At 42.4% G+C, this 24,195-nt stretch overlaps 2 protein-coding genes across 4 annotated transcripts; one reads left to right on the forward strand and one right to left on the reverse strand.

The window, feature by feature from the left end:
- Nucleotides 1–3,118: 3,118 nt before the first annotated feature.
- LOC306929255 (protein S100-B-like) lies at nt 3,119–4,921 on the reverse strand (the record flags this gene model as incomplete). The annotated part of the gene is made up of 2 exons (XM_079509697.1): nt 3,119–3,271; nt 4,793–4,921. The coding sequence occupies 2 exons, from the start codon at nt 4,919–4,921 to the stop codon at nt 3,119–3,121; spliced, it is 282 nt and encodes a 93-aa protein (XP_079365823.1).
- Nucleotides 4,922–12,426: 7,505 nt separating this feature from the next.
- On the forward strand, nt 12,427–22,419 carry inpp1 (inositol polyphosphate-1-phosphatase). Of its 3 annotated transcripts, none has more exons than XR_013790894.1 (7): nt 12,427–12,670; nt 15,052–15,336; nt 16,618–16,678; nt 17,412–17,612; nt 18,031–18,205; nt 19,658–21,682; nt 21,753–22,419. XR_013790894.1 is itself a non-coding variant. In XM_079511499.1 (6 exons), the coding sequence occupies exons 2-6, from the start codon at nt 15,133–15,135 to the stop codon at nt 20,238–20,240; spliced, it is 1,224 nt and encodes a 407-aa protein (XP_079367625.1). In that variant the 5' UTR covers nt 12,427–12,670; nt 15,052–15,132; the 3' UTR covers nt 20,241–22,419. The 3 variants fall into 3 exon arrangements, 1 of the variants encoding a protein (XP_079367625.1); XR_013790895.1 differs by having other exon boundaries at nt 19,658–21,308; nt 21,380–22,419; XM_079511499.1 differs by having other exon boundaries at nt 19,658–22,419.
- Nucleotides 22,420–24,195: the final 1,776 nt, after the last annotated feature.

Below are 24,195 nucleotides of genomic sequence, written 5' to 3' on the forward strand. Positions count from 1 at the left end.
TACACCCCCTGGACATGATGCTAGTATGTCGCAGGGACTTACCCCTCAATCCAACCCTTGATGCTGAGTGTCAAGCAGGGAGGCACTGGGTCCCATTTTTATAGTCTTTGGTATGGACGGACGCAAGGACAACAAAAGAGACGGTCGCGGCCACACAGCCAACTCAAGGTATGGCCACTGAGCCGACTTGGGGACCCAACGTAAGGACAACACAAGAGACGGTCACGGCCACACAGCCAACTCAAGGTACGGCCACTGAGCCGACTTGGGGACCCAACACAAGGACAACACAAGAGATGGTCACGGCCACACAGCCAACTCAAGGTACGGCCACGGAGCCGACTTGGGGACCCAACGCAGCTCCTCCAAGAAAAACAAACAAATGAACGGAGCTGAACATGAATCCCCCCCACCGCCCACCCCTTTTTTTCCTTCACTGTATATGTTTCTTTTCCCTTTTTACCTCCTTTATGATGAATTCCTGTTCTGTCCTGTCTATATAGAAGTGTCTATTTGTACGTCTCTAAATGTTTTTGATGAATTGAACATTGTGGACCCTATTGGAAACAAGTGTAATGCTTAATTGGGTCGTCCACTCACAGTTAACAGCCTTTGTATTGAGTTTGTGCTTGAAATGTACTGTAATTCTGCAAACTGTTAATACATTTTTCAATCAATCAATCAATCAATCAATCAATCAATGACCCGGCCGGGAATTGAACCCCGACCTCCCAGTCTCAGGGCGGACACTCTAACCACCCATTTCTGAATAAAAGTAATAATAATCTAAAAAATCCCAGACTTTTCTTGGAAATCTGACCATATTTCATCACATTTTGGACAAAACCAAATTAGAAGGAGAACATTAAGTTTTCTTTGGCAATGCCCTTTAAATGTATATTCAGTAATTAAATTTTGTTTTGTTGTGATAATCCTCTCTACTATAGAGTGTGCTGACCATATAAGGAGTTCCTCCCTGTCTCCAGTTAACCCCTGGGGTAAAAAACAACAACTTTAGGTTTCGTTTTTGGCTAGGTGGCCAAGCCTTCATCCAATCAGGATTGAGAGGGGCCTTCCGTCAAACATGATCGAGCGGGGGCGGGCCTTGGTGTGCGTGCTGTTGGCCTGTTGCGTGCCCCCCCCCCCCCCCCCCCCCACTGTTAGTGCGTGCATGTGCACATCTTGTTAACGGGGCGGACCGTTTTTTTTTCCAAATCACCCAAATCACTGAATGCTGATTTAATTCATTTCTATACCAGATATTCATCACTCCTACGACTGGCTTTGTTAGTTTACGTGTCTGTCTGTCTGTCTGTCTGTCTGTCTGTCTGTTCGTACCAAAAAATGAGCATGGTTGCTACGGTCACCCAGTTCACCCGGGTGTGATTTCATTACGTCAGACATTACGTCAGACCACAGCTGATCAGGCTATATAAGACCTTACACCACTCAGTTCACACGGGTGTGATTTCTTTTCATAGAAGTGTATATTTGTATTTGCAGAAATGATTTTGCACCGAATCCGCTGGATTTTGGAATGTAACAAACATTAGGCAACAAGGCACAATTAACTAGAAAAAGTGCCCTTCTGGGCACAGGTCTCCACCAGGAGGATAGGAGTGTGTGTGATGTTTGGCAAAATGTTTAGGAGTAATATAATCAAATCATGTTTTGTGTGTGTGTGTGTGTGTGTGTGTGTGTGTGTGTGTGTGTGTGTGTGTGTGTGTGTGAGAGACACAGCTTGGCCTGTTGTAGCGCCACCATGAGGCTGATTTGAAAACTGTCAAATGGCATTTTTTCCTCAGCCTAGTGGGAATATGCATGCACAGTTTCACCGAAATCGGACACTGCGTTGAGTAGTTGTGGCGATTTGTACAAAACGGGTACCAAGCGGGCTACTCCTGAAAAGTTTAGAAGCCAATCGTAGGCAATGAAGGTGGATTACATGACTATGGAGAGCATGTGTACCGATTTGCGTGAAATTTGGATAACATCTGAAGGAGTAATATTAGAAAATGTGTTTTACATATGTCGGCCTCCTGGTGGCGCTATAAAGAGCAGATGTGAAAAATTCCAGGCAAAGGTTTTTCCTTGGCCTCTAGGGAGTTGGCATACAATGTTATCCACAAATCCGTGCAGTTGGAGGTAAAAACACTTTTCGGCCAGTTATAGCGCCACCATGAGGCTGAGTTGAAAATGTTCACGTGGCATTTCTTCCTCGGCCTAGTGGGAATGTGCGTGCGCAATTTCACGGAAATCACACGATGTGTTCATGATTTGCAGCATTTTTTTGAAACTGAACACTCCTGCGAACTTTGGAAGCCAATCTTAGCCAATCAGGATGGAGTCTGAGAAATCTGAAAGACCCGTTTGGTTGAATGACTCTAGAGAGACTGTGTACCAATTTGCGTGATGTTTGGACAAAATCTGTAGGTGTACTGTCCAAAAACTTGTTTTGCACAAAGCGGCCTCCTGGTGGCGCTATAACAGGCCGTTCTGGAAATTTTGGGGCAGAGGTTCATCGTTGGCATCCAGGGAGTGTGTGTGCAAAATGTGGCATCGACCGCGTTAACAGTGGCGGAGATTAGCTGTTCACAGACGGACACACGGACGGACACACAGACGGACACACGGACACACGGACGGACGGACGGAGTGCAAAACATACTCTCTCCCCATGCCTTCGGCCTGGTGGAGACAATGAAGCAACAGTGGAGCGTAGAAACATTATAGTCATATGTTGCATAATTATGATACATTCTATTTTCAATTGTATTATCTTATGCAAGGATGACCAATCAAATCAAATCAAACCAACCTTTATTTATATAGCACATTTCACACAACCGAAATTGACCAAAGTGCTTCACAGTAGAAAAAGTAAACATGGCAAAATTAAATTACATTATCCGTTCCAATCCATTTTGTACATTCAGGCCTGCATTCAAGCCGCATTGCATCCAATAAAAGCCTAATAATGTTCTAGCTGTGTGTGTGTGCGTGCGTGCGTGTGTGCGTGTGCGTGCGTGCGTGCGTGTGCGCGCGTGTGTGTGCGTGCTTGTGCGTGTGCGCGTGCGTAATAATTGACGTGATGTTTATTAATGCATGCATGGTATCACTAATCGGGATGGTAGTGCGGGGGGAACAGGGCGTGGCACGCTGTGGTGACCATGGCGATCAGAGCGACGAACTCTTGGAAGTCGATCTCCAAGTCTCCATTCTGGTCCAGGTCGGCGAAGAGCTCGTCCAGGGTTTCCTTGTCTTGGATTTTCTGTTCGGGATAATAATAAAAAAGCAACTTGTAAAGAGGATGGAACCGTTTCAGCGTATTGTGAAGCCGCTACAGAGAGGTTGAATCACTTTCACCCATTCTGGGCGGGAACCCCTTTTGGTGTTAGCATTATGTTCTGCTTTAGCTATTGAAAAATAGCAGATCTACAAGCTCGTAGCGCGCCACCGAGTGGCGCGCTACGAGCTTGTAGGTCTGCTATTTTAAAAAAATCGAAGAACGACTGACATAGAAACATAGCTTTTTCAGAAAACTGTCAGGATGTAGAAGACATTTTTAGAATCTGATCTCAGGTCAGAATGAAAACTGTCAGGATGTAGAAGACATTTTTAGAATCTGATCTCAGGTCAGAATGGGTTCAAAGAAAATGACGTCTCTGCATAGCAGTGAATGCTCAGAGTGAATGCACAGAGAATAATAACATACAAGGTCCATAATACATTTTAAAACGTTCAGAGTATCAATAATAACATACTAATAATAACATACAAGGTCCATAATACATTTTAAAACGTTCAGAGTACCAATAACAACATATCATTGTTGTCTGGTTTGCATGCATGTCCAGAACGGATACTTTTCAGACGATGGAAAAAGAACGTGTATAAACTTTGTCCTAAAACATTCTATAATAGAACAATGTGCCAAGGCATTCCTTTACGGTGGTAGGGCATTATTTTTACAGAGAAAATGTGGTGCAACCCTGTGTGGGGGGTCCCCGGAAGTTCCAGACCCACAGGATCATGGCCAGGGTGCCGGCCCGGTTCCGGCGAGCCGCCCCACGTCCGAAACGGTAGAGAAATGACAGAGTTACCATGTGGGGGTCTCTCAGCCACCCAGCCAGGCACCCACCCACACACATAGCTCCGTAAGGGAGTGGTTGCACCACTCAAAAACAAAACAAGGAGCTACAAGGTTTCTTCCCGACAGCTACGATATGCTGGCCTACCTTCAAGTCTGAGTGCCCCACCCCTTTCTCCCCATACTGTACATGTTTTTTCCATTTTTAACTTTCTTTATGATGATTTCCTGTTTTTTGAGTGGTGTAAACGACTCCTACAACTGGCTTTGTTAGTTTACGTTCGTCTGTTCGTACCAAAAAATGAGCATGGTTGCTTTGGTCACCCAGTTCACACGGGTGTGATTTAATTACGTCAGACATTACGTCAGACCACAGTTGATCAGGCTATATAATACCTTACACCACTCAGTTCACACGGGTGTGATTTTTTTATATATATAGAAGTGTATATTTGTACCTCTCTAAATGTTCCGATGAATTGAAAATAGTGGACCCTGTTGTAAACAAGTGTAATGCTTAATCATGGATCGTCCACAAAGTAGCGGTTTTTGTATTGACTTGTGCTTTCGTTTGAAACGTGCCCATTCGGCACACTGTGAAAAAGAAAATCAATCAAATATTTTATGAAGTGACTCATTCCATTGTTAATGAGATCTTTACCTTTATGAAGAGATGCATTTCATTGTTAATGAGATCTTTACCTTTATGAAGAGATGCATTTCATTGTTAATGAGGTCCTTCAGCTCTGCTTTCTTCAGCTTGCACTTGTGGCCCGTGTATTTGTGGAACACGCGGATCACGGTGATCATAGAACTCTCCAAGTCTGACATATCGGCACAAGCCGACTTCTGACTTTTTTCTGACTTCTGTGAAATGCAAAGCAAAGAGAGAAAACAAATCACACACAATGTATACCTCCGATCATACAAGTCATCATCTTAACCCATACTTCATCATACTTACAACAGAAATGGCTATAGATCTGCTATTTCTGGAGCGAATAGATCAAAATAGACATGCAGTTCTTTCACCCTTGATAACTGAGCATTTTAAGCCTTTTTAAAACACAATACATGCAAAGTATAGTACATTTGTAATAGGCAGATACTATCAGATCAGATACCAACAGCAAAAAGGTATATGATCATAGAAGAACAGATTGTCAACTAACAGGTATAGGCCATTTCTGTTTGTATAATGTCTTAAAAAGTATACATAAACAATGATGCAGGATGAATTAAACAAGTGAAGAAAACCTGTGAGATATTATGGGAGAAATGGATTGTATACAGTCCTGCAAAAAGTATAAAAAGAAAACCAGGTATACACTATAAGCACAATGCATTAGAGCAGTCGTTTTCAACCAGTGGTCCCCAACAAAAATGTGTAGAGTTTATGGCAACCAAATGGTCCCTTTAATAGATAATTTAACTAGCGTAAAATTATTCATTTCATGCTAGCTCTCAAGAGTTAAATTATTGTTTAACATCTGCATTACTTCATTTACAATTGTGTACAGTCTACACATTTAGAGAATGTAGAATTGTTATCTCTCCTAATAGTACCACATCAATACAGCCTGCAATAATTGTGGACAAAATTGTATCCAACGACAAAAAAATTATAATAATTTGGCTCAAATGCCAAATAAATAATGAATCTTGATATGAAAAAGGTTGTAAACCACTGCATTAGAGACAATAATGTATTATTTACCTTCATCTGGACAGACAGACGGACGCCTCTTCCTTGCGTGTAACGGTACCAGTGTGTGTGTATGGCAGCGTTGCAGTGAGCAGTAAGGAGACGTTATCTAGCAGTGGGAGTTTGTTGCCTCCTCAGGCCTCGCCCAGTGCTGTCAACATTAACCCATTTTGGACCGAGGTCGATAAAAAAAAGGCTTCAAAATCCTAACATTTGAACATTGAAAAACCCATGTTTTCATGTCAAGGACCCCCAGAATTATCTCTATTGGGCCACGGACCCCCATCTCAAAATATGTAGTTCCAGGGAGGGCCCACCCAGAAGCCAATATTTTAGTTAAAAATGTTCGCTCTGAAATATATATTCAAAGATCTGCGCCACATTTTCACGACTTTTCAAAAATAGCAGATCTACAAGCTCATAGCGCGCCACCGAGTGGCGCGCTATGAGCTTGTAGATCTTGTAGATTAGCTATTTTTCAATAGCTAAAGTATAACATAATGCTTAAAACACCAACATGGGTTCCCGCCCAAAATGGGTTAAACTCTATTGATCAACCACACCAAAGCACTGATGCTTAGTGTATGGGTGGTGCCTAATGGACGCCAGTGGTAATAGGACGGAAACCCACAATTTGCTTTTAAAAATCTTGTCGCTTTTGCTGCAGGGTCAGGTTTCTGCGTTTGTGTCTCGCCTAATGCAATGGACTAGATCAGGGGTGGGCAAATGGCGGCCCGGGGGCCACATGCAGCCCCCCACCTTCACTTAATGTGGCCCTCAGGTTAATGTCACAATACTGATATAATATTGGTTTCAGCTGTTTACAATTCCACAACATGCAAACAACATGACCCGCTTGAATTACTTCAGTCTAAATTAGTAGCTCAATGCTCAACACACGTATAATTAAAGGCATTTGAAATTACATCAAAATGTTAATTTTCAGGATTCCAATTAAAAAATAACAAAAGATAATTCAAGATTTCAATTTGAATATAGCAAAAATAGCCGATCTACAAGCTCAAAATGCGTCGCAGGCTCGCAGCGCAACCTTTTGAGCTTGTAGATCGGCTATTTTCGCTACGACAGTAATATATGGCCCTAGGGAGTGAGTGTGGAAATATAGTGGCCCTCTCCATCGTCAAAGTTGCCCACCCTTGTACTAGATTCTAAACGTGGTGCATGTCAACACATCCATATGTGCATATGCATGTGCCGCTGTGCGTGAGATCCTTATCTTGGATGGATTTTGAGATTCCCATTCAATATACGCCAAAATATTCCGATTTCAATGTAGGCCACACATGTAAAAAATAATCTATATAGTAGAAATATTAATTAAAGGACCACTTCACCAATTTTCAACCTATCTTCATATAATAGGTCCTCACTAATAATCATGATAAAATGGCACGATTTTTTTCTACTCAGTCTGTCTTTTTTTACAAAAATGTTTAGATTTTCATTATCGTGAGATCGATGGCTTCCATTTTCGCATTGCAACTTTTCAGGACTAGAAAGCCTGCAGTTTCTATTAGCTTGGATTCCCCATCGATGATGTCACTGGAAGACGGTTTCAGAACTGCCCACAGCCCTCCTATGAGACACAGACAGAGTAGAAAAAAATTGCACCATTTTTTTCATGATTATTAGTGAGGACCTATTATATGAAGATAGGTTGAAAAGTGGTGAAGTGGTCCTTTAAGTGGACTGCAGTCAAAGACTGGAATGAAGCCCCGGATTGGTGGCCTAGCGGTCCGGGCACTATAGGCTCCAATGTATAGCCTGACAGCACATCGCGGGTTCGAGTCCCGATCATCCCGACGGCCTCTGCTATGTGTCACTCCCCATCTATCTCTCCCTGTTTCCCGTCTTAACTATCACTCTCAATAAAGGCATGAAAAGACTGGAATAAATACTACAGTTTGCATTTCATTAAATCATTCTCCTGACCGATTCAGGGGTCAGATTATGTCCAAAGACCATTGGCTATATTTTCACAATGTTTGCCTCTTTCTTGCATAATAAATATCTGACAATTTGGTATAACTTTAGAAATGTGTTGATGCCCTGTGTACACTTACTGTATGTTGGTTTGTGAGTGAGGAAAACAATGTTGCACATTTTTTGCTTTAGCTTTTCAAAAATAGCAGATCTACAAGCTCATAGCGCGCCACCGAGTGGCGCGCTATGAACTTGTAAGTCTGCTATTTTTGAAAAATCGAATAACCACTGACATAGAAACATAGCTTTTTCAGAAAACTGTCAGGATGTAGGTCCCATGAACCCCCAGTTTGGGAACCACTGCCGTAGCCCACTACTATTTCAGTGTAGAGTGTGTTCTTGTTAACAATAAACCAGCGATATCAGACAATAGCTAAGTGATATCTGTGAGCCAATTAATTTAACCCATTTTGACCTGAGATCAGATTCTAAAAATGTCTTCTACATCCTGACAGTTTTCTGAAAAAGCTATGTTTCTATGTCAGTGGTTCTTCGATTTTTAAAAAATAGCAGACCTACAAGCTCGTAGCGCGCCACTCGGTGGCGCGCTACGAGCTTGTAGATCTGCTATTTTTCAATAGCTAAAGCATAACATAATGCTAACACCAAAAGGGGTTCCCGCCCAAAATGGACAAAGGCAAAGTGTGCATGGCCTGTCACACAAACGCATGGCCATAAGTGAGGAACTCGATACTGGCCTAATGGCTGCAAAAAGTACATCCAAAATTGTCCACAGGGGTGCCATAAAATCCGAAAGTGTGTTCCTCGTAATGGTTCCATGGAATTGCATAAAGGTTTGCAGTGCACACGACGTGTTGCAGGATCCATCAATCTAAAATGTTAAGTTTGATAAAGTGTGCATGACCTTTAACATGCTATCAATTGGTTTCATTATAATCCAACGAAATATAACTTTGGTGGGCCTCAGGGGGACACTATTATTAAAGTTCAATATGCTCAAAAGACCATAACGTTGTCTATAGGCTACCGTGTGTCTGATTCACGACACATGTTTTTTTTTTGCGGCTTTCGCCTTTATTTTATATTGTGCAAACCACTCCAACAACTGGCTTTGTACCCGTGTACCCGTGTTCGTACCAAAAAAACGAGCATGGTTGCTATGGTTAGCAACCAAAAAAACGAGCATGGTTGCTATGGTTAGTATGTGACGTCACTGACATAGCTGATCAGACCTTGCACCACTCAGTTCACACGGGTGTGATTTTTTATAGAGAGACAGACAGTAGGCTGACAGGAAATGGGGGAGAGAGATGGGGGAGTGACATGCAGTAAAGGCTGTCGAGCCCGCGGCACACTGCCAGGCTCGGGCTGCCGGCCAATGTGCCTGGACCGCTGAGCCACGGCCCAGGCCTTCACGACACATTTTGTCGGAATTATAATGTGTACAAGTAAGCCAAATAAAAACAAAGCAAGTATGGCACATTAGTTGTTTTGCTCATCATTAGCTTAATAAATTTTTTTTCCAGAAGGTTTTGTTGTTGAGCAATTCAAACCAAACAATGTCACTTTCAAATACATCCTACATTAACATTGGCTAATGGGAGGGTGGGTGGACAGATGGACAGACCACGGACGGACACATCATTATGACTCAAACATAATTATATGACTCAGACATTGTCAAGCTATTTAGTGTATTTTGCAGTTTCCCTGCTTGAAAGGGATGGTACAGACCATAAGGAGATTTTAACTGGGTTTCACTCAAACAATGACCACACTGACCACACGGTTTCCTTCTTTTTACTCTTCTTTACTTAGTTTTTGTAGTTGAGTACAGTTGTACATGGGCATATGAGTAAGTCAGCTGAAAAACCGGCTGTCTCTCCAGCTTTTATATGGCTGCACCGTTCTGCTCTGATGTTTCAGTGTGTGTTGCTCCTGTTTGGATGCACACTGTTGTTCCTCATGGAGGTTTGTGTAGGATTCCTCTTTCCTCCTCTCTTCCTGTGTTTGGTCAACGCCCTACTCTCAGGTGCAGTGAATGCACTGACGCTGATTAGTCAGGCAATTGGGGAGTGATTGAGTGACAATCAGCTGAGTGTCAGTGGCAATGAGTGTCAGTCAGGATTTTAACCCTTTGCTCTCCTTTTCTCCAAGTTGACTTCACAGACATAATACATAAGAACCTGTTGAGCACTTTGTGTTTCCGTATGTTGACAAGCTTTATGGAGATGCTGATTTTTCTTTCCAGCTATTTGGCAACTGCCCACACAGAGCCAAATAGTAGTAGGCTTAATTGGTGTACTGACCGACCATGGTATTATGTGCTTAACTGTGACCAGCCAACTGGCCCAAGCTGAACCACACAGAGAATATATCTTGTATAACTCGTATTGTCAAGAGGAAGGTGTAAGACTCAACAATACAAAAATTAGCTTACGGCTTTGTTATCAAAGCAAACAGGCTTCCATTATAACACCTCATAGTAAGGGCATTTTATCAGGTATTTGACAAATCTGGGAACTAAATCGTTAGGCAAAAAAGTCCAAATTTCATCATTCTTTAAGTAGCATGTGACATATGAAACTAGGGTGATTGCATGATTCTGAATCCATTCCAAGCATTAGTTTTGCACAAAAAACACTCCTTGGGCTAAATTAGGCCATATCCACTTGACCAAATGTGCTGACCTCATCACGTTTGTGTGGCCGTTTTCCTCCCAAGGAGTGTTTTTTGTGCAAAACTAATGCTTGGAATGGATTCAGAATCATGCAAACACCCTAGTTTCATATGTCACATGCTACTTAAAGAATGATGAAATTTGGACTTTTTTGCCTTATATAGGATGTTATGGGCATATTATGCATATTATGCTAATAACTCAATTTCCCACAGGAGTTGAATTTCAAACTTTTAGTACATGTTATTAGACACCTTTAGAAACACATTGGTGAAGAAATTTCTTGGTAACGATTTAGTTCCCAGATTTGCATAGATTTCTCTTACTATCAACAGTGCCTCATGCTGATCACCTGCCACGCCCCATTGATGAAATAATTTGTTCAAAAGTAGCCCAGCCCAAGTATTGACTGTATACATTAATATACTTTTCAGCTGTTCGACATTTCTGTATTCATTGTTTTTGTGGTGTCATGTAATATTTGAATATTTTGGGACCACCATTTTTTTATTTTCATCAAGATTTTTATCTTGATGAAAATCAAAAAATGGTGGTCCCAAAATATGTCTATTTGTACGTCTCTAAATGTTTTGATGAATTGAACATGGTGGACCCTCTTGTAAACAAGTGTAATGCTTAATTGGGTCGTCCGTCCACTCACAGTTAACAGTCTTTGTATTGAGTTTGTGCTTGAAATGTACTGTAATTCTGCAAACTGTTAATACATATTTCAATCAATCAATCAAAAGTTTTAAATATGTTCCCTTGTCCTTGAAATGGATTAAGCTTGAGAATCAGTGGCCCCATTTACATGCAGAACTTCATTCGGAATGAATGGATTCATTCCAGTCATGAGAATAAAAATGCTCATGTAAACACCTCAATTGGAATAGAATATCCCATTCCGAATGAATTTTCATTCCGGTCTGGAGGGGTGGTATATACCGTTTGAATCGGTATAGATCACCATATAAACACTTTTTTCCGAATGCTACTGGAAGTTTGGAATACATGTATTATTTTACACATGTCTGCCCTTAGTAGACTATAGTACTTTATGCCCATGTCCAAGCAGGGATGGCTATTTGGATACATTTTATGTGCGCAGAAATGCGCTATTTTACCCATTAGAAAAATATAAATACACCAGTGTTTTTTTCCCCCCATAATAAAATGCGCTATTTACAAACCCATCTGCAAATTACATGTGCCATTGCCAATTGCAGTGTATGGGTGTATGGATGCTGTGTTTTTTAGTAGTAGTGGGTTGTTTTGTCTGGAGGTCGCATGTGGTTGCAGGGACTGCGCTTCAAAATATATTTTTATTTTATTTTATCAGATAATAGCTGTTAGTGTTTGTCGGTTATTCATTTCTTAAGGGATAACGGTTATGGGTTGGCCATCTCTGTCGTCCAAAGTTATATTCCGAATGAATGCTTTGGTCATGTAAACAATTGAGGAATAGGAATACTTGTATTCAGGTTCCATGTAAACAGTTGGGTATGAATCTCTGTTCGGAATGGATTCATTCATTCTGAATATATTTTGTGCATGTAACTGAGGCCAATGACAGAACCAGGGTGTCCCTTGTCCCCCAGGGGAATATAAATGTCCCTTCTCACCCCGCCTAGGGCACTAAGTAAGGGATAATATCTGGCTAGGTGGTCATTTTCGGGAGATAATTCACCGACAGGGAGTTTAACCACAGAGGCGAAGCCGAGGTGGTTACACTCCTGTCCCTATATCCCGCAGCTGGTGCTCAGAGGGTTTGATTAGGCAGCGGTCATTATCGACACATAATTCACCGCTGAATTAAGCGATTGACCAATCAGAATCAAGCATTCAACCAAGCCATGTAATAATGTTTTTTATCAATGAAGTACAACTTGTTTGTTGACGTGTACAGCAGGCGTCTGTACCTTTAAGAAAGACCCGCCCCCTTCCTCCTCGACCTTACAACGTAACGCCCTTTCCTTCCGACTAGGAAATTCGGTCACGGTGACGTCATGAAACCAGCACGGACACAGCAGGTTTAGTTTAGGTTTTGCCTAAATGGATTGACATACATTTATTTGTCACTGTATTTGTACAACAGCAGTGTTTTAATCCTCCGCGTTTTCTGCTTGCTTTCTGTGCGGCTGGGATTGAGGAAGCGCCCCTTCACACACACACACACACACACACCAGGAACAGATCCTCCGTCACCTACACACTGCAGTAGCTTTTCGGGGTAAGAAGAGTTTTACATATTTTTGTCCAATATTTCCATAAACCTTTTTAACGGCCCAAGCCACCCTGTTCTTTTCCATCATGTTTAGTTAGTTAGACCGTCATGATGATTGATTATCAATCAATCAATCAATTACTGGCGTTGTTTTCCCCATAGGATGTATTATTATGTCATATATCAAAAGTCGGACCAAACCAAACTGGCACGAAATAAGGTTGATTCAAGTAATAATACCTGTTAGACTACATTAGCAATCTGCTGACCCAATTGTAGGCCATTTCTCTCCAACATCCTTTGGCCTCAGAATCAGAAATGGCCTATTTTCGTTTTTCATGCTATAATTAGATCAGGCCAGGGTGCCTAATGCCTTAGAATTAATGTCAATCTCTGTCTGTGTCTCCCTCTTTTCGTGTGTGTGTGAGACAGATAAGTCCTATCTGATTGTATTAAACCATGTTAAACTCACCAACATTGCAGCTCAGCTGTACGAAAAGCTTGAATTATCCTCTTTCTATCTACAAAGGTTTTGTTTCATAAACCATAGACATGTATGACCTGTATGCATGTCAAGAGATTCCATGCAGGTGATTGTTTTGTGTTTTGTGAGTTTGGAAGTGCTCGTTTTTCAATACCCTCCTGCTATGCAATTTAGAAACAGGTGGTAGGCTTAGCTCTGGTCCATAGCCTTCTACTGCTTCTACCAGTAGAAGGCTATGGACCAGAGCTATGGTAGGCTATACTATGCAGGGCTGTTGAGTTGACTGAGCGCTTCCAAACTCCAACACAAAAAAGAAAGAAATATATCACCTGCATTCACCAGAATATCTTGACAGAAAGTAGCTCACAACATGTCTAGTGGTGTCAGTGGATAGACATGTTAGAAAGAGGAAGGAGGATCATTCAAGCTGTAATGTTGGTAGGTTTAACGTCGTTTATGTGACTCTTATGTTTGGATGTAGTATGGGCTGTGGTATTGCAACTCTATTCACATATTTCAAAAAGATCTAGTGTTGCCAAATTGCGGCTGCTACTAACTAGTAGCCTATATATGATGATTTGCTAGCCCTGGAACATGACTGTCGATGCATTATCATGTACTGTACGAGCGTCATGTGAACCATGGCTAATGTTTTGCATATTATTGTATGTTATTGTTTGTCTTCAAATGTCTCTATGAATTGAACACACACGAGCACAATAGAGGGTATGTGCATGTTTAAAGTGAATGGCACATTGAGTGGCAAAGCAACAGGCAAAGTGAGTTTGACATTAATAATAATAATAGCTTGAATTTATATAGCGCCTTTCATGAACCCAAGGACACTTTACAATAAGCCATAAGCCTGAGAGAATAAGTGTCTTTTCAAGGCAGCCTTAAAAGAGTCCAGTGTTGGAGCATGGCGAATCTCTATTGGAAGAGAGCGCCACAGGGTGGGGGCTGCCACACTGAACGCTCTGTCCCCGAAGGTTCGCTTGACTGCCTTGGGGACAGAGAGGAGGTCCAAATTTGTGGACCGCAGGTTCCGTGTCACAGGAGGTTTATGGAGGAGGCCTGAGAGGTACTGTGGAGCCAGGGCTTTTTTGACATTTGTAGGTGAGAAGGAGGAGTTTATAATTGATGCGGAACTTGACAGGAAGCCAGTGCAGTTGTTTGAGGGTAGGGGTGATGTGCTGCCAAGGCTTGGTGTGGGTGAGAACTCTGGCAGCAGAGTTTTGGACATACTGCAGCCTGTCCAGGTACTTGTTTGGGACCCCAAACAGGACTCCATTGCAGTAGTCTAGGCGGGAGGTAACAAATGCATGGATGAGGGTCTCGGCCACGGAGTCGGAGAGTGAAGGGCCGAGTCTGGAGATGTTCTTAAGGTGGTAGAATGCTGATTTGATATGTGACTGGTAGGAGAGGGTTGAATCCAGAATGATGCCCAGATTGCGGACTTCCAGAGATGGAGATATGGAGCTGCCATCAACTTGAAGCAGGAAATGTCCAACTTTATGGAGCAGTGCCTTGGGAGCCACGACCATGAGCTCTGTCTTTGTTAACTAACTGTTTAGTACTTTGAGAAAGTTAGTGGTCATCCAAGATTTTATTTCAGTGAGGCAGTTGACAAGGGACTGAGGGGGGAGCTGAGCGGAAGGTGAGGTGCTGAGATAAATACATTGTTTAATGTTGTTTAATGCAATCAGATAGGATTTTTCTGTTTGGATGCATGGGTTGTTGTCAAGGCCAGAAAGTAGTTTTTTTTGCCACTCAGTAGGCGTTCCTGCATAACTTCCGGGTTTGATGATGATGTCACGCACATACCCTCTATAGAAACAAGCCCTTTGTACCACTGTACCTTCAATCAATCAATCCGTCTCTCTCTCTCTCTCTACCTCTCCAGCCCCCTCCTCCTCTCTCTCATCCTACATCCTCTCTCTCATCCTACCTCCTCTCTCTCATCCTACCTCCTCTCATCGTCTCCATGGCTGAGGTACTGCGGCTGCTGCTCCGCGTGGCTGAGAAGGCCGCCAACGTGGCGCGGGTCTGCAGGCAGGAGGAGCTCCTCTTCCAGCTCCTGGTCCAGGAGAAGACCGGAGACGACAAGAACAAGAAGTTTGTCCAGGACTTCAAGACGCTCGCCGACGTGGTGATCCAAGAGATGATCCGCCACGACGTCGGAGCCCAGGTAGTTTTTAGATAGGTTCACACGCCGGCATTGTCCCTAACCCTAGCCGCACACGGAAGCCACATGGTCGGAATGGCGGTGCGTCGGAATGCCATAGTTTTTATAGCACTGGTTCACAAAGTGGGGTAGGGACGGGAGTCGGACGATAATCATAATTATCGTGATAAAAAAAATGTGGAGATTTTAATTTATGGTGAAATTGTCCTCCGTTATACACTAGGAAGAATTAGCTTTTGTTGAACTGTAAATTCAGCACCAGTTAAACACTATTCTTTATGAAACTGATCTGTGAAGAGCGCATTTGGTAGGCTCTTATTTTACTCTACACGAATAGATTTGGCAGGGATATCAGATACCCCCCCCCCCCCCCCCCCCCCCCTTTTTTTCCCTCACTGTATATGTTTCTTTTCCCTTTTTACCTCCATTATGATGAATTCCTGAAGTGTCTATTTGTACGTCTCTAAATGTTTTGATGAATTGAACAAGGTGGACCCTCTTGTAAACACGTGTAATGCTTAATGGTGTCGTCCACTCACAGTTAACAGTCTTTGTATTGAGTTTGTGCTTGAAATGTACTGTAATTCTGCAAACTGTTAATAAATATTTCAATCAATCAATCGATCAGATCTACAAGCTCACAATGCGTTGCAACGCAGCACGTTGTGAGCTTGTCGATCGTCTGTTTTTGGCGAACATTCCCCCCGGAATGGGGATGCTGGGGGTTCCAATTGGTTAACAACAACAGTGGCATTTAAAGTTTTAAGCATATTTTGGTTATTGTGATAATATCGTTGATCGCAATAATCTTTTGCCAAAACAATCGTGGCTCAGCGGTCCAGGCACCTTGGCTGGTAATCCAGTCTGGCAGTGTGCCGCGGGTTCGACTCCCGTTCCCGACAGCCTTTACTTTATGTCACCCAAAAAAACCAAACAATTGTGGCGTGTAATTTTCATATAGTCCCTAGTCTGTATGTAAGCCATATTTTATGTCTATTCAAAAATTGATGATCTATGATATGCGATCTGAGCTTTTAGATGCACTACTTTAAAAATAAATACGAATAAAATCAAATCGTATGGGTGTCCCTCCCTGGCCTGGCTAATAAGCCAGACTGGCACAATATGTTTTTCAACTGGGGGTCCGCAGCCAAACATGTAGCGTTCCTTGACATGAAGATGTTTGAGACTTTCGCAAAGCTCTCGCAAAGAATGTTGCACAGTTCTTGATGCAATATGTAAAGTGGATTTATATGAATCTCCTGCCCTACTGTTTCTGTTCAGTTCCCCGAGATGACTGACTTCATACAAGGAGAGGAGTCCAACAAGTTTGAAAACGGGCTTGGTAATTACTTTCTGACACATTCTTATTTCACAAACACCTTGACAGTGACGAGTCTGCGCATGAATGTCAAGAATCTGAAAAAGTTCAGTTCTACTGTATGTAATACTTTAGAAGTCAAATGACAGATGGGCGATGATGAGGTTCCTTCCTACAGTACATTTGGTCTGCGTTCACTGTGAGTCTTATATTAGTGTTCCCTCTAGCCTGCTTTGAAGATTAAGCTGTAACTTCTGTTTTATCTAAAAGGCAGTATGGAGAATATGACAAAATGTAAACAATCAATCTCGCTTATCATGCTCTTGTGAATGAAAGTCAAGAAGGTGATTAAACCCATTTTGACCTGATTCTAAAAATGTCTTCTACATCCTGACAGTTTTCTGAAAAAGCTATGTTTCTATGTCAGTGGTTCTTCGATTTTTCAAAAATAGCAGACCTACAAGCTCGTAGCGCGCCACTCGGTGGCGCGCTATGAGCTTGTAGATCTGCTATTTTTCAATAGCTAAAGCATAACATAATGCTTACACCAAAAGGGGTTCCCGCCCAAAATGGGTTTTAAAGAAGCATTGCTTATTGACTATATAGGAGAAACCTTTTCTAGAATATATTCCATGCCTCGGTGTATGGTATGTGCCACACTCACTGTATGTTCAAAGCTACGTGTATTAGCTGCATAAATATGTCTTATGTCTCTCTCTCTCTCTCGCTAACCTCTCTCTCACATGCACTCAACTAGGAGAGAGTGTGACGGTGACCGTGTGTGCGACAGAGGCGGAGACGGCAGCCCTCCTGGCGACCGTGCTGGACGGCGACAACGTGGCAGCGTCTCTGCTGTCACGGGCCATCCACCAAGACCCAGCGATGAGCGACACGGGACCCGAGGGTCTCGACGTGCCGTGTAGCCCCTCTGAGATCGGCATCTGGATCGATCCTATTGGTAAAGAAAAATGCTTTTTATGAACTCTTCGCCCGCAATAGAATCATCCTCATTTTCGGGAAAAACTCGTTTTTCATTGTCCCGTTAAAACCGGGAAAGCAGGCCTGGGCCGTGGCTCAGCGGTCCAGGCACCTTGGCCTGGTAGCCAGAGTCTGGCAGTGTGCCGCGGGTTTGATTCCCGATCCCGACGGCCTTTACTGCATGTCACTCCCCCATTTCCTGTGAGCCTACTGTCTGTCCCTATATAAAAAAAATTAAAATAAAGGCGAAAGCCAAAAAAAACATTAAAAAAAAAACGGGAAAGCATCCACATCATATTAGAATGTTAAGCATTGGCTGTTCAGAAATAGCAGATCTACAAGCTCACATTGTCAAAACGTTTGGCTAATTTTGGTTTTGTGGATCTTTTGTGTTTTAGACGCCACCAGCCAATACATTGAAGGTCGTGAGGAGGTGTTGACGGAAGGCCAGCTGTCTCCGTCGGGTCTGCACTGTGCCTTGGTTCTCATCGGGGTGTATCTGAGGAGCACAGGAGAGCCGGTCATGGGCGTCATCAACCAGCCGTTCAACTGCAAGGATCCGGCAACCGGTTGGTAAGTAAAGTGGAAAAAAGACGACGTTGTGATTGTGAACACGATAAAATTGATAAAATAAAAATCACAAGTTTGCGTCCTCAACATGCACATACAACATAGGGTATTTTTTTTCGGCAACGTTTCACTCTTTAACAAATTTAACACATTTAGGCCTGACTTCGAAATTTAAAAAAAATCTTCTAAATCCTCCAGTTTTCTGAAATAAATATTTTCACCATTTTTCAAAAATAGCAGACCTACAAGCTCGTAGCGCGCCACTCGGTGGCGCGCTATGATCTTGTAGATCTGCTATTTTTCAATAGCTAAATTATAACATAATGTTTAAAACACCCAAAAGGGGTTCCCGCCCAAAATGGGTTAAAACCGAGGAAGTGTCTGTGCCATTTTATACTTTGGCTATTCAAAAAATAGTAGATATACAAGCTCATAGCATGTCACTTCGTGCCACGCTGCAAGCTTGCACATCTGCTATTTGAACATTTTTTGAAAAATCTAGAAAATGTGGAGAACTACTGCATTTGTAGAATCGGCCTCGGGTCTTTAACCCATTCTGGGCGGGAACCTTTTTTGGGTGTTTTACCCCCTCAGGCCGGGAACCCATTTTTGGGTTCTGTACAGTATGTACAGTATTAAAAAATGGTGACACTGGTGAAGCATCTGTGTCATTTTTTACTATACAGTACTTGTATGCAATTGTAAAACGTGAGAAAGAAAATGTGTCAGACATGGGTCGGATCACATGATTTTACAGTACTTTTGTTATGCCAATTTCTTTTAACCTATTCTGGACGGGAACCCCTTTTGGTGTTTTAACTAAGCATTATTATGCTATACTTTAGCTATTGAAAAATAGCATATCTACAAGCTCAACAACATATTTTCAGATTGGAGTCGGAAGCCAAATACATATACATTTTGGGGTCCTTGACATGAAATAGTTTGAGCACCACTGACATGGAAACATGAGGTTTTTCAGAAAACTGTCATGATTTAGAAGCTCAGGTCTAAATGGGTTAACCAGGTGGGCTATATAGACACATGGTTTCTGCATAGCAGGCTACCAGCATGGAAATGAGGACACAAAATATCTTGACTTCTAACATGGAAGACTTATCTGTTTTAATTTCTGATCCTGCTGCTCTAGACCTTGTTTCGAGGGTAATCGGTGCTTTTTGGTGTACCCCTTTTGGTGTATTAAGCATTATATTATGCTTTAGCTATTGAAAAATATCAGATCTACAAGCTCATAGCGCGCCACAGAGTGGCTACGAGCTTGTAGGTCTGCTATTTTTGAAAAATCGTAAAGATGCGGCACAAATCTTTGAATATACATTCTTTCAGAGCGAACGTTTTTTGTATTTCGACGTCGGGCCTAAATGGGTTAAAAACATGTCGTGAGTACTTTTCCCACCACTGACTCTGAATGGATTTCGCCCTCTTGATTTACAGCTGGAGAGGGAAGCACTACTGGGGCGTGTCGTGTGGAAGCGTCAACGCCTGCTCGGTGTCCCGGCCCGCGGACAGACGTGACGGGAGCCGAGGAGGAGGAGGAGGCGGCGGAGGAGGCGGCGGAGGAGGCGGCGGCTTGTCGTTGGTCCTCAGCTCCAGCGAGAAGCGGCTGGTGAAGGAGGCGCTGGCCCCGCTGTGCGGCGGCGCGGACAAGCTAACGTACGCCTCGGGGGCCGGCTACAAGATACTGTGCGTGATCCAGGGCCTGGCCGACGCCTACGTCCTCTCGGAAGGAAGCACCTTCAAGTGGGACTCGTGCGCGCCGCACGCGCTCCTCCGGGCCCTCGGGGGCGGCATCGTGGACCTGAGCGAGTGTCTGCGCCGGTCGTCGTCGTCGTCGTCGTCGTCCGGCGCCGGCGTGGCGGCAGAGCGACCGGAGGGGGCGGAACTGGTCTATCACCAGCCCGACGCGGCCGCGGGGAGCAAAGGGGCAGAACGCTGGGCCAACCGGGGCGGCCTGGTGGCCTATCTGGACTCCACGGCACTCCACAGTGTCTTAGGGGGGTTGAAAGGCAAGCTGTAGTCGTCGTACCACAGTGCAGGAGAAGGAGAAGACGCTGGGCAACCCCGATATCACAGAAATACGTAGATATGTACGGAATTGCACGACTAGAAAACCACAAAATCCGTACATATGACACTGAAATCATCCCCATAGACAATGACGGAGGGGCGCCGACGCCGTCTCTACCGAACTTGAGCCACGGGAAGACGCCATCGGGCGGGCCGTGAGTTACCGTTGCGAGCGTTGCGAAGTTCGGGTAGAGCCGCCTCAGCCCCGTCCGAGTTGTAACCCGACATGGACCGTAAATAGTAAATAATGTCAAACCCGAACTCGCCCATCCCGACCCAGCCACGGTGAATTAGCACTTCCGTAACCAGTGAAAAGCCAACGTCTCCGTCGCGGTCAAAACATTAGTCGTGTAATAATATGTACGGATCGTTGGGGGTTTTCTAGTCGTGTTTCTATGCATGTACGGAATTGCAATTCCTACGTATATTTCTGTGAGATCTGGGCTGCGCTGGGCGCAGCACGGACAATTCAAGCCTTTTTATATTTAGGTGCTAGTACAAAAAGAAATGACTTAACGTTTGGACGTCGTACGTACACGGTCTTCATTCACGAGTCATGAATGATAAATGACAGGCTTGAATTGTCCCGTGCTGCTCCGGCATCTTCTCCTTCCTCTGCAAGCTGTAATGGATTTAGTAGTGATGAATATATTGGATATATATATATATATATATATATATATATATATATATATATATATATATATATATATATATACTGAGCACAAGCTGAAGTAGCTGTTGCTGATATGTTATGTTATTTTAGGTATAGAGGGGTCTTTTATATCAATTAATTTAATGAACGTTTTATTATCTGCAAAGGTGTGCCATTTTACTATGCAGTACTACTTGTGTGCGCTCTGTTGTAAACGTGAGAAAGATTGGGTCGTATTTTACAGTACTATTATTCGTGTTTTATTGATTAACAAAAAGGTTTTAATAGACCCAAATACTTTGTGATTGTCTAAACTTTAATTAGCCCATTTGGGGCGGGAACCCCTTTTGGCGTTAGAATTATGTTATGCTTTAGCTATTGAAAAATATCAGACCTACAAGCTCGTAGCGCGCCACCGAGTGGCGCGCTACGAGCTTGTAGGTCTGCTATTTTTGAAAAATGGAAAAGACATTTTTAGAATCTGATCTCGGGTCAAAATGGGCTAGACGATCACAAAGTATTTGGGTAAATAATAAACCATGTGACTCTGGTGAAACATAGTACTTAAAGCCTTTAATGAGATTAATACAGATTATTTGAAAATACTATATATGACCCAGGTCAGGTGAACATTAATAAACAATGTGCTTTATGTTTTTCTTCACTTTAAAATGTTTCTTTTATTTTTTGTTTAACCCATTCTGGGCGGGAACCCCCGTTGGTGTTTTAAACATTTTGTTATATTTTAGCTATTGAAAAATAGCAGATCTACATGCTCGTAGTAGTACCAAGTGCCGCGCTACAAAGCTTGTAGGTCTGCTATTTTTGAAAAATCGCAAAAATGTGGTGCAAATCTTTGAATATATATTCTTTCAGAGCGAACGTTTTTTTAAAACTAATCTTTACTTTTGAGGGGTTCCTGAAACAACATATTTTCAGATGGGGGTTGGTGGCCAATTATATATATCATTTTTGGGGTCCTTGACATGAAATATTGAGCACCACTGATATAGAAACATAGGTATTTCAGAAAACTGAGGATTTAGAAGACATTTTTTAAATTTCGACGTCAGGCCTATGGTGAAAATAGCCGATCTACAAGCTCACAACAGCTTGTAAGGAATACAGGGTCAGAGTTTAATGCAAGCTTTCGGTTGTGTGACCAGTGGTGGAAAGTAGCTAATTTGCTCAAATACTGTACAATTGAGGTACTTTACTTTTAACTTTACTTGAGTATTTCCACATTTAAATACTTCATTCCACTGTATCTCAGAGGCAAATATTGTACTTTTTTTTTAATATACTCCAATTACAACCTAATTTAGTTGCTAGTTTATTTTTCAAAAGATTTGATACCTTGTGAAACAGGAAATTCTGCACAATGAGTCGTTTTACTTTTGGTAACTTTATGTATATTTTGATGAATACTTTTGTACTTTTACTCAAATAAATTTTGATTAATACCGGACTTTTACTTAAGTTGTAACAGAGTATTTCTACATTGAAGTATTGATACTTAATGAGTACAAAGAAAGGCGCCATTGGGTGTGACCTTTCAGTTCGTCATGCCTGAAGCTTGCATTAATCTGATATCTCCACCAGTGTGGTTTTTGGCAGCAAATTTTGTTTGTTTTAGTCATTAGTCTCTTCAATGGTTTTCACTTAGTTTCAGTCACATTTGAGTCACCTGGAAAGTTTTAGTGTTAGTCTAGTTTTAGTCGTCTACATATAAGATTTTAGTCTACTAAATCTAGTTGATTTAGTCGACTAAAATGTATTTTGGTGGGCGTTGATGCCGTCGTAATGACTGTTTTCACACCTGCTGAAAATAGCCGATCTACAAGCTCACAACGCGTCGTGCTGCGATGCGTTGTGAGCTTGTAGATTGGCTATTTTCAGCATGCTACCAAGTGTAAAATTACTTATTCTGGATCTCTTGTCCACTAGTCCCTTCCTAACATTTTAGTCTAGTTTTCATTTGTTGACGAAATTGTCAGTATATTTAGTCATTGTTTTAGTCATCATGGCTTAGTTTTTATTTAGTTTTTGTCAGTGAAAAAAGGTAGTCAACGAAAAAATTGTCATAGTTTTAGTCGACGAAAACAACACTGATCTCCACAGTATTTTGAGTGTGGGGCTGCTGTTTTTTCCCCCCTCTTTTACACAGTATGACTATTAATATAAAAAGTTCAAAAGGAGAATATTGTGCACCTCCAGTTGCCGCTGATGCAGGACAGGATAAGCAGCAGTTTTCGAAAAGGGAGGCGAGGAAGGCCAAATTGCTTGGCTGAAACATTGTGACACTTGTTCTGGTGTAGGAGTCTCTGCACATCTCTAAAAACTAGTCCTTTTAAGGAGCAGAGAACTGAACTTGCCCTCTCTCCATATTAACCACAGCACTATTGGTTCAAGAGGGCACAGAATGGAAAAGCCATAATAGGTATAAGCTTCGCTGAGCATGACCGCAACAAGAAATAATATGAACTTCCATTTTGTAGGTATGGAAGCCTATGCAGGCTTACAGGCTCCAGAAGTATTATTTAGATTTGAGCTTAAAAAGCATTACTTAATTCACCTTATTCCTACCGTACGCCCACTGTGGGTGGGGGGGGGGGGGGGGCCCTATATCAAGGGGTTTACCTGCTTATAAGAGACTTTGGCATTATTTTTTGAGTGGTGTAAACCACTCCAACAACTGGCTTTGTACCCGTGTCTGTTCGTACCAAAAAAAATGTACCCGTGTCTGTTCGTACCAAAAAAAATCACACCCGTGTGAACTGAGTGGTGTAAGGTCTTATATAGAATGATCAGCTGTGGTCTGACGTAATGTCTGACACAATGAAATCACACCCGTGTGAACTGGGTGACCATAGCAACCATGCTCATTTTTTGGTACGAACAGACAGACAGACAGACAGACACGTAAACTAACAAAGCCAGTTGTAGGAGTGGTTTACACCACTCAAAAAATGAGCATGGTTGCTATGGTCACCCAGTTCACCCGGGTGTGATTTCATTACGTCAGACATTACGTCAGACCACAGCTGATCAGTCTATATAAGACCTTACACCACTCAGTTCACACGGGTGTGATTTTTTAAAGTGTAGTTGCTTATTTGAGCTTGCTTCCTAATGTTTCTTAAACCAGTGCTTCCCAATTTCTTTTCATGTCAAGGACATGAAAGAGAACCACTGATATAGAAACAAGTGTTACAGGATTTTTTTTTTAGGATTTAGAAGACATTTAGTC

This window comes from Electrona antarctica (assembly GCF_951216825.1).
Source record: "Electrona antarctica genome assembly, chromosome: 9".
In the NCBI taxonomy this organism is placed as follows: Eukaryota; Metazoa; Chordata; class Actinopteri; order Myctophiformes; family Myctophidae; genus Electrona; species Electrona antarctica.

Bases quoted from the DNA above. Each gene is read 5' to 3' on its own strand.
- inpp1 (XM_079511499.1), top strand. From the start codon at position 15,133: ATGGCTGAGGTACTGCGGCTGCTGCTCCGCGTGGCTGAGAAGGCCGCC. The intron at 15,337-16,617 runs GTAGTTTTTAGA...GTTTCTGTTCAG, and splicing joins GCCACGACGTCGGAGCCCAG to TTCCCCGAGATGACTGACTT. The intron at 18,206-19,657 runs GTAAGTAAAGTG...CTTGATTTACAG, and splicing joins AAGGATCCGGCAACCGGTTG to CTGGAGAGGGAAGCACTACT.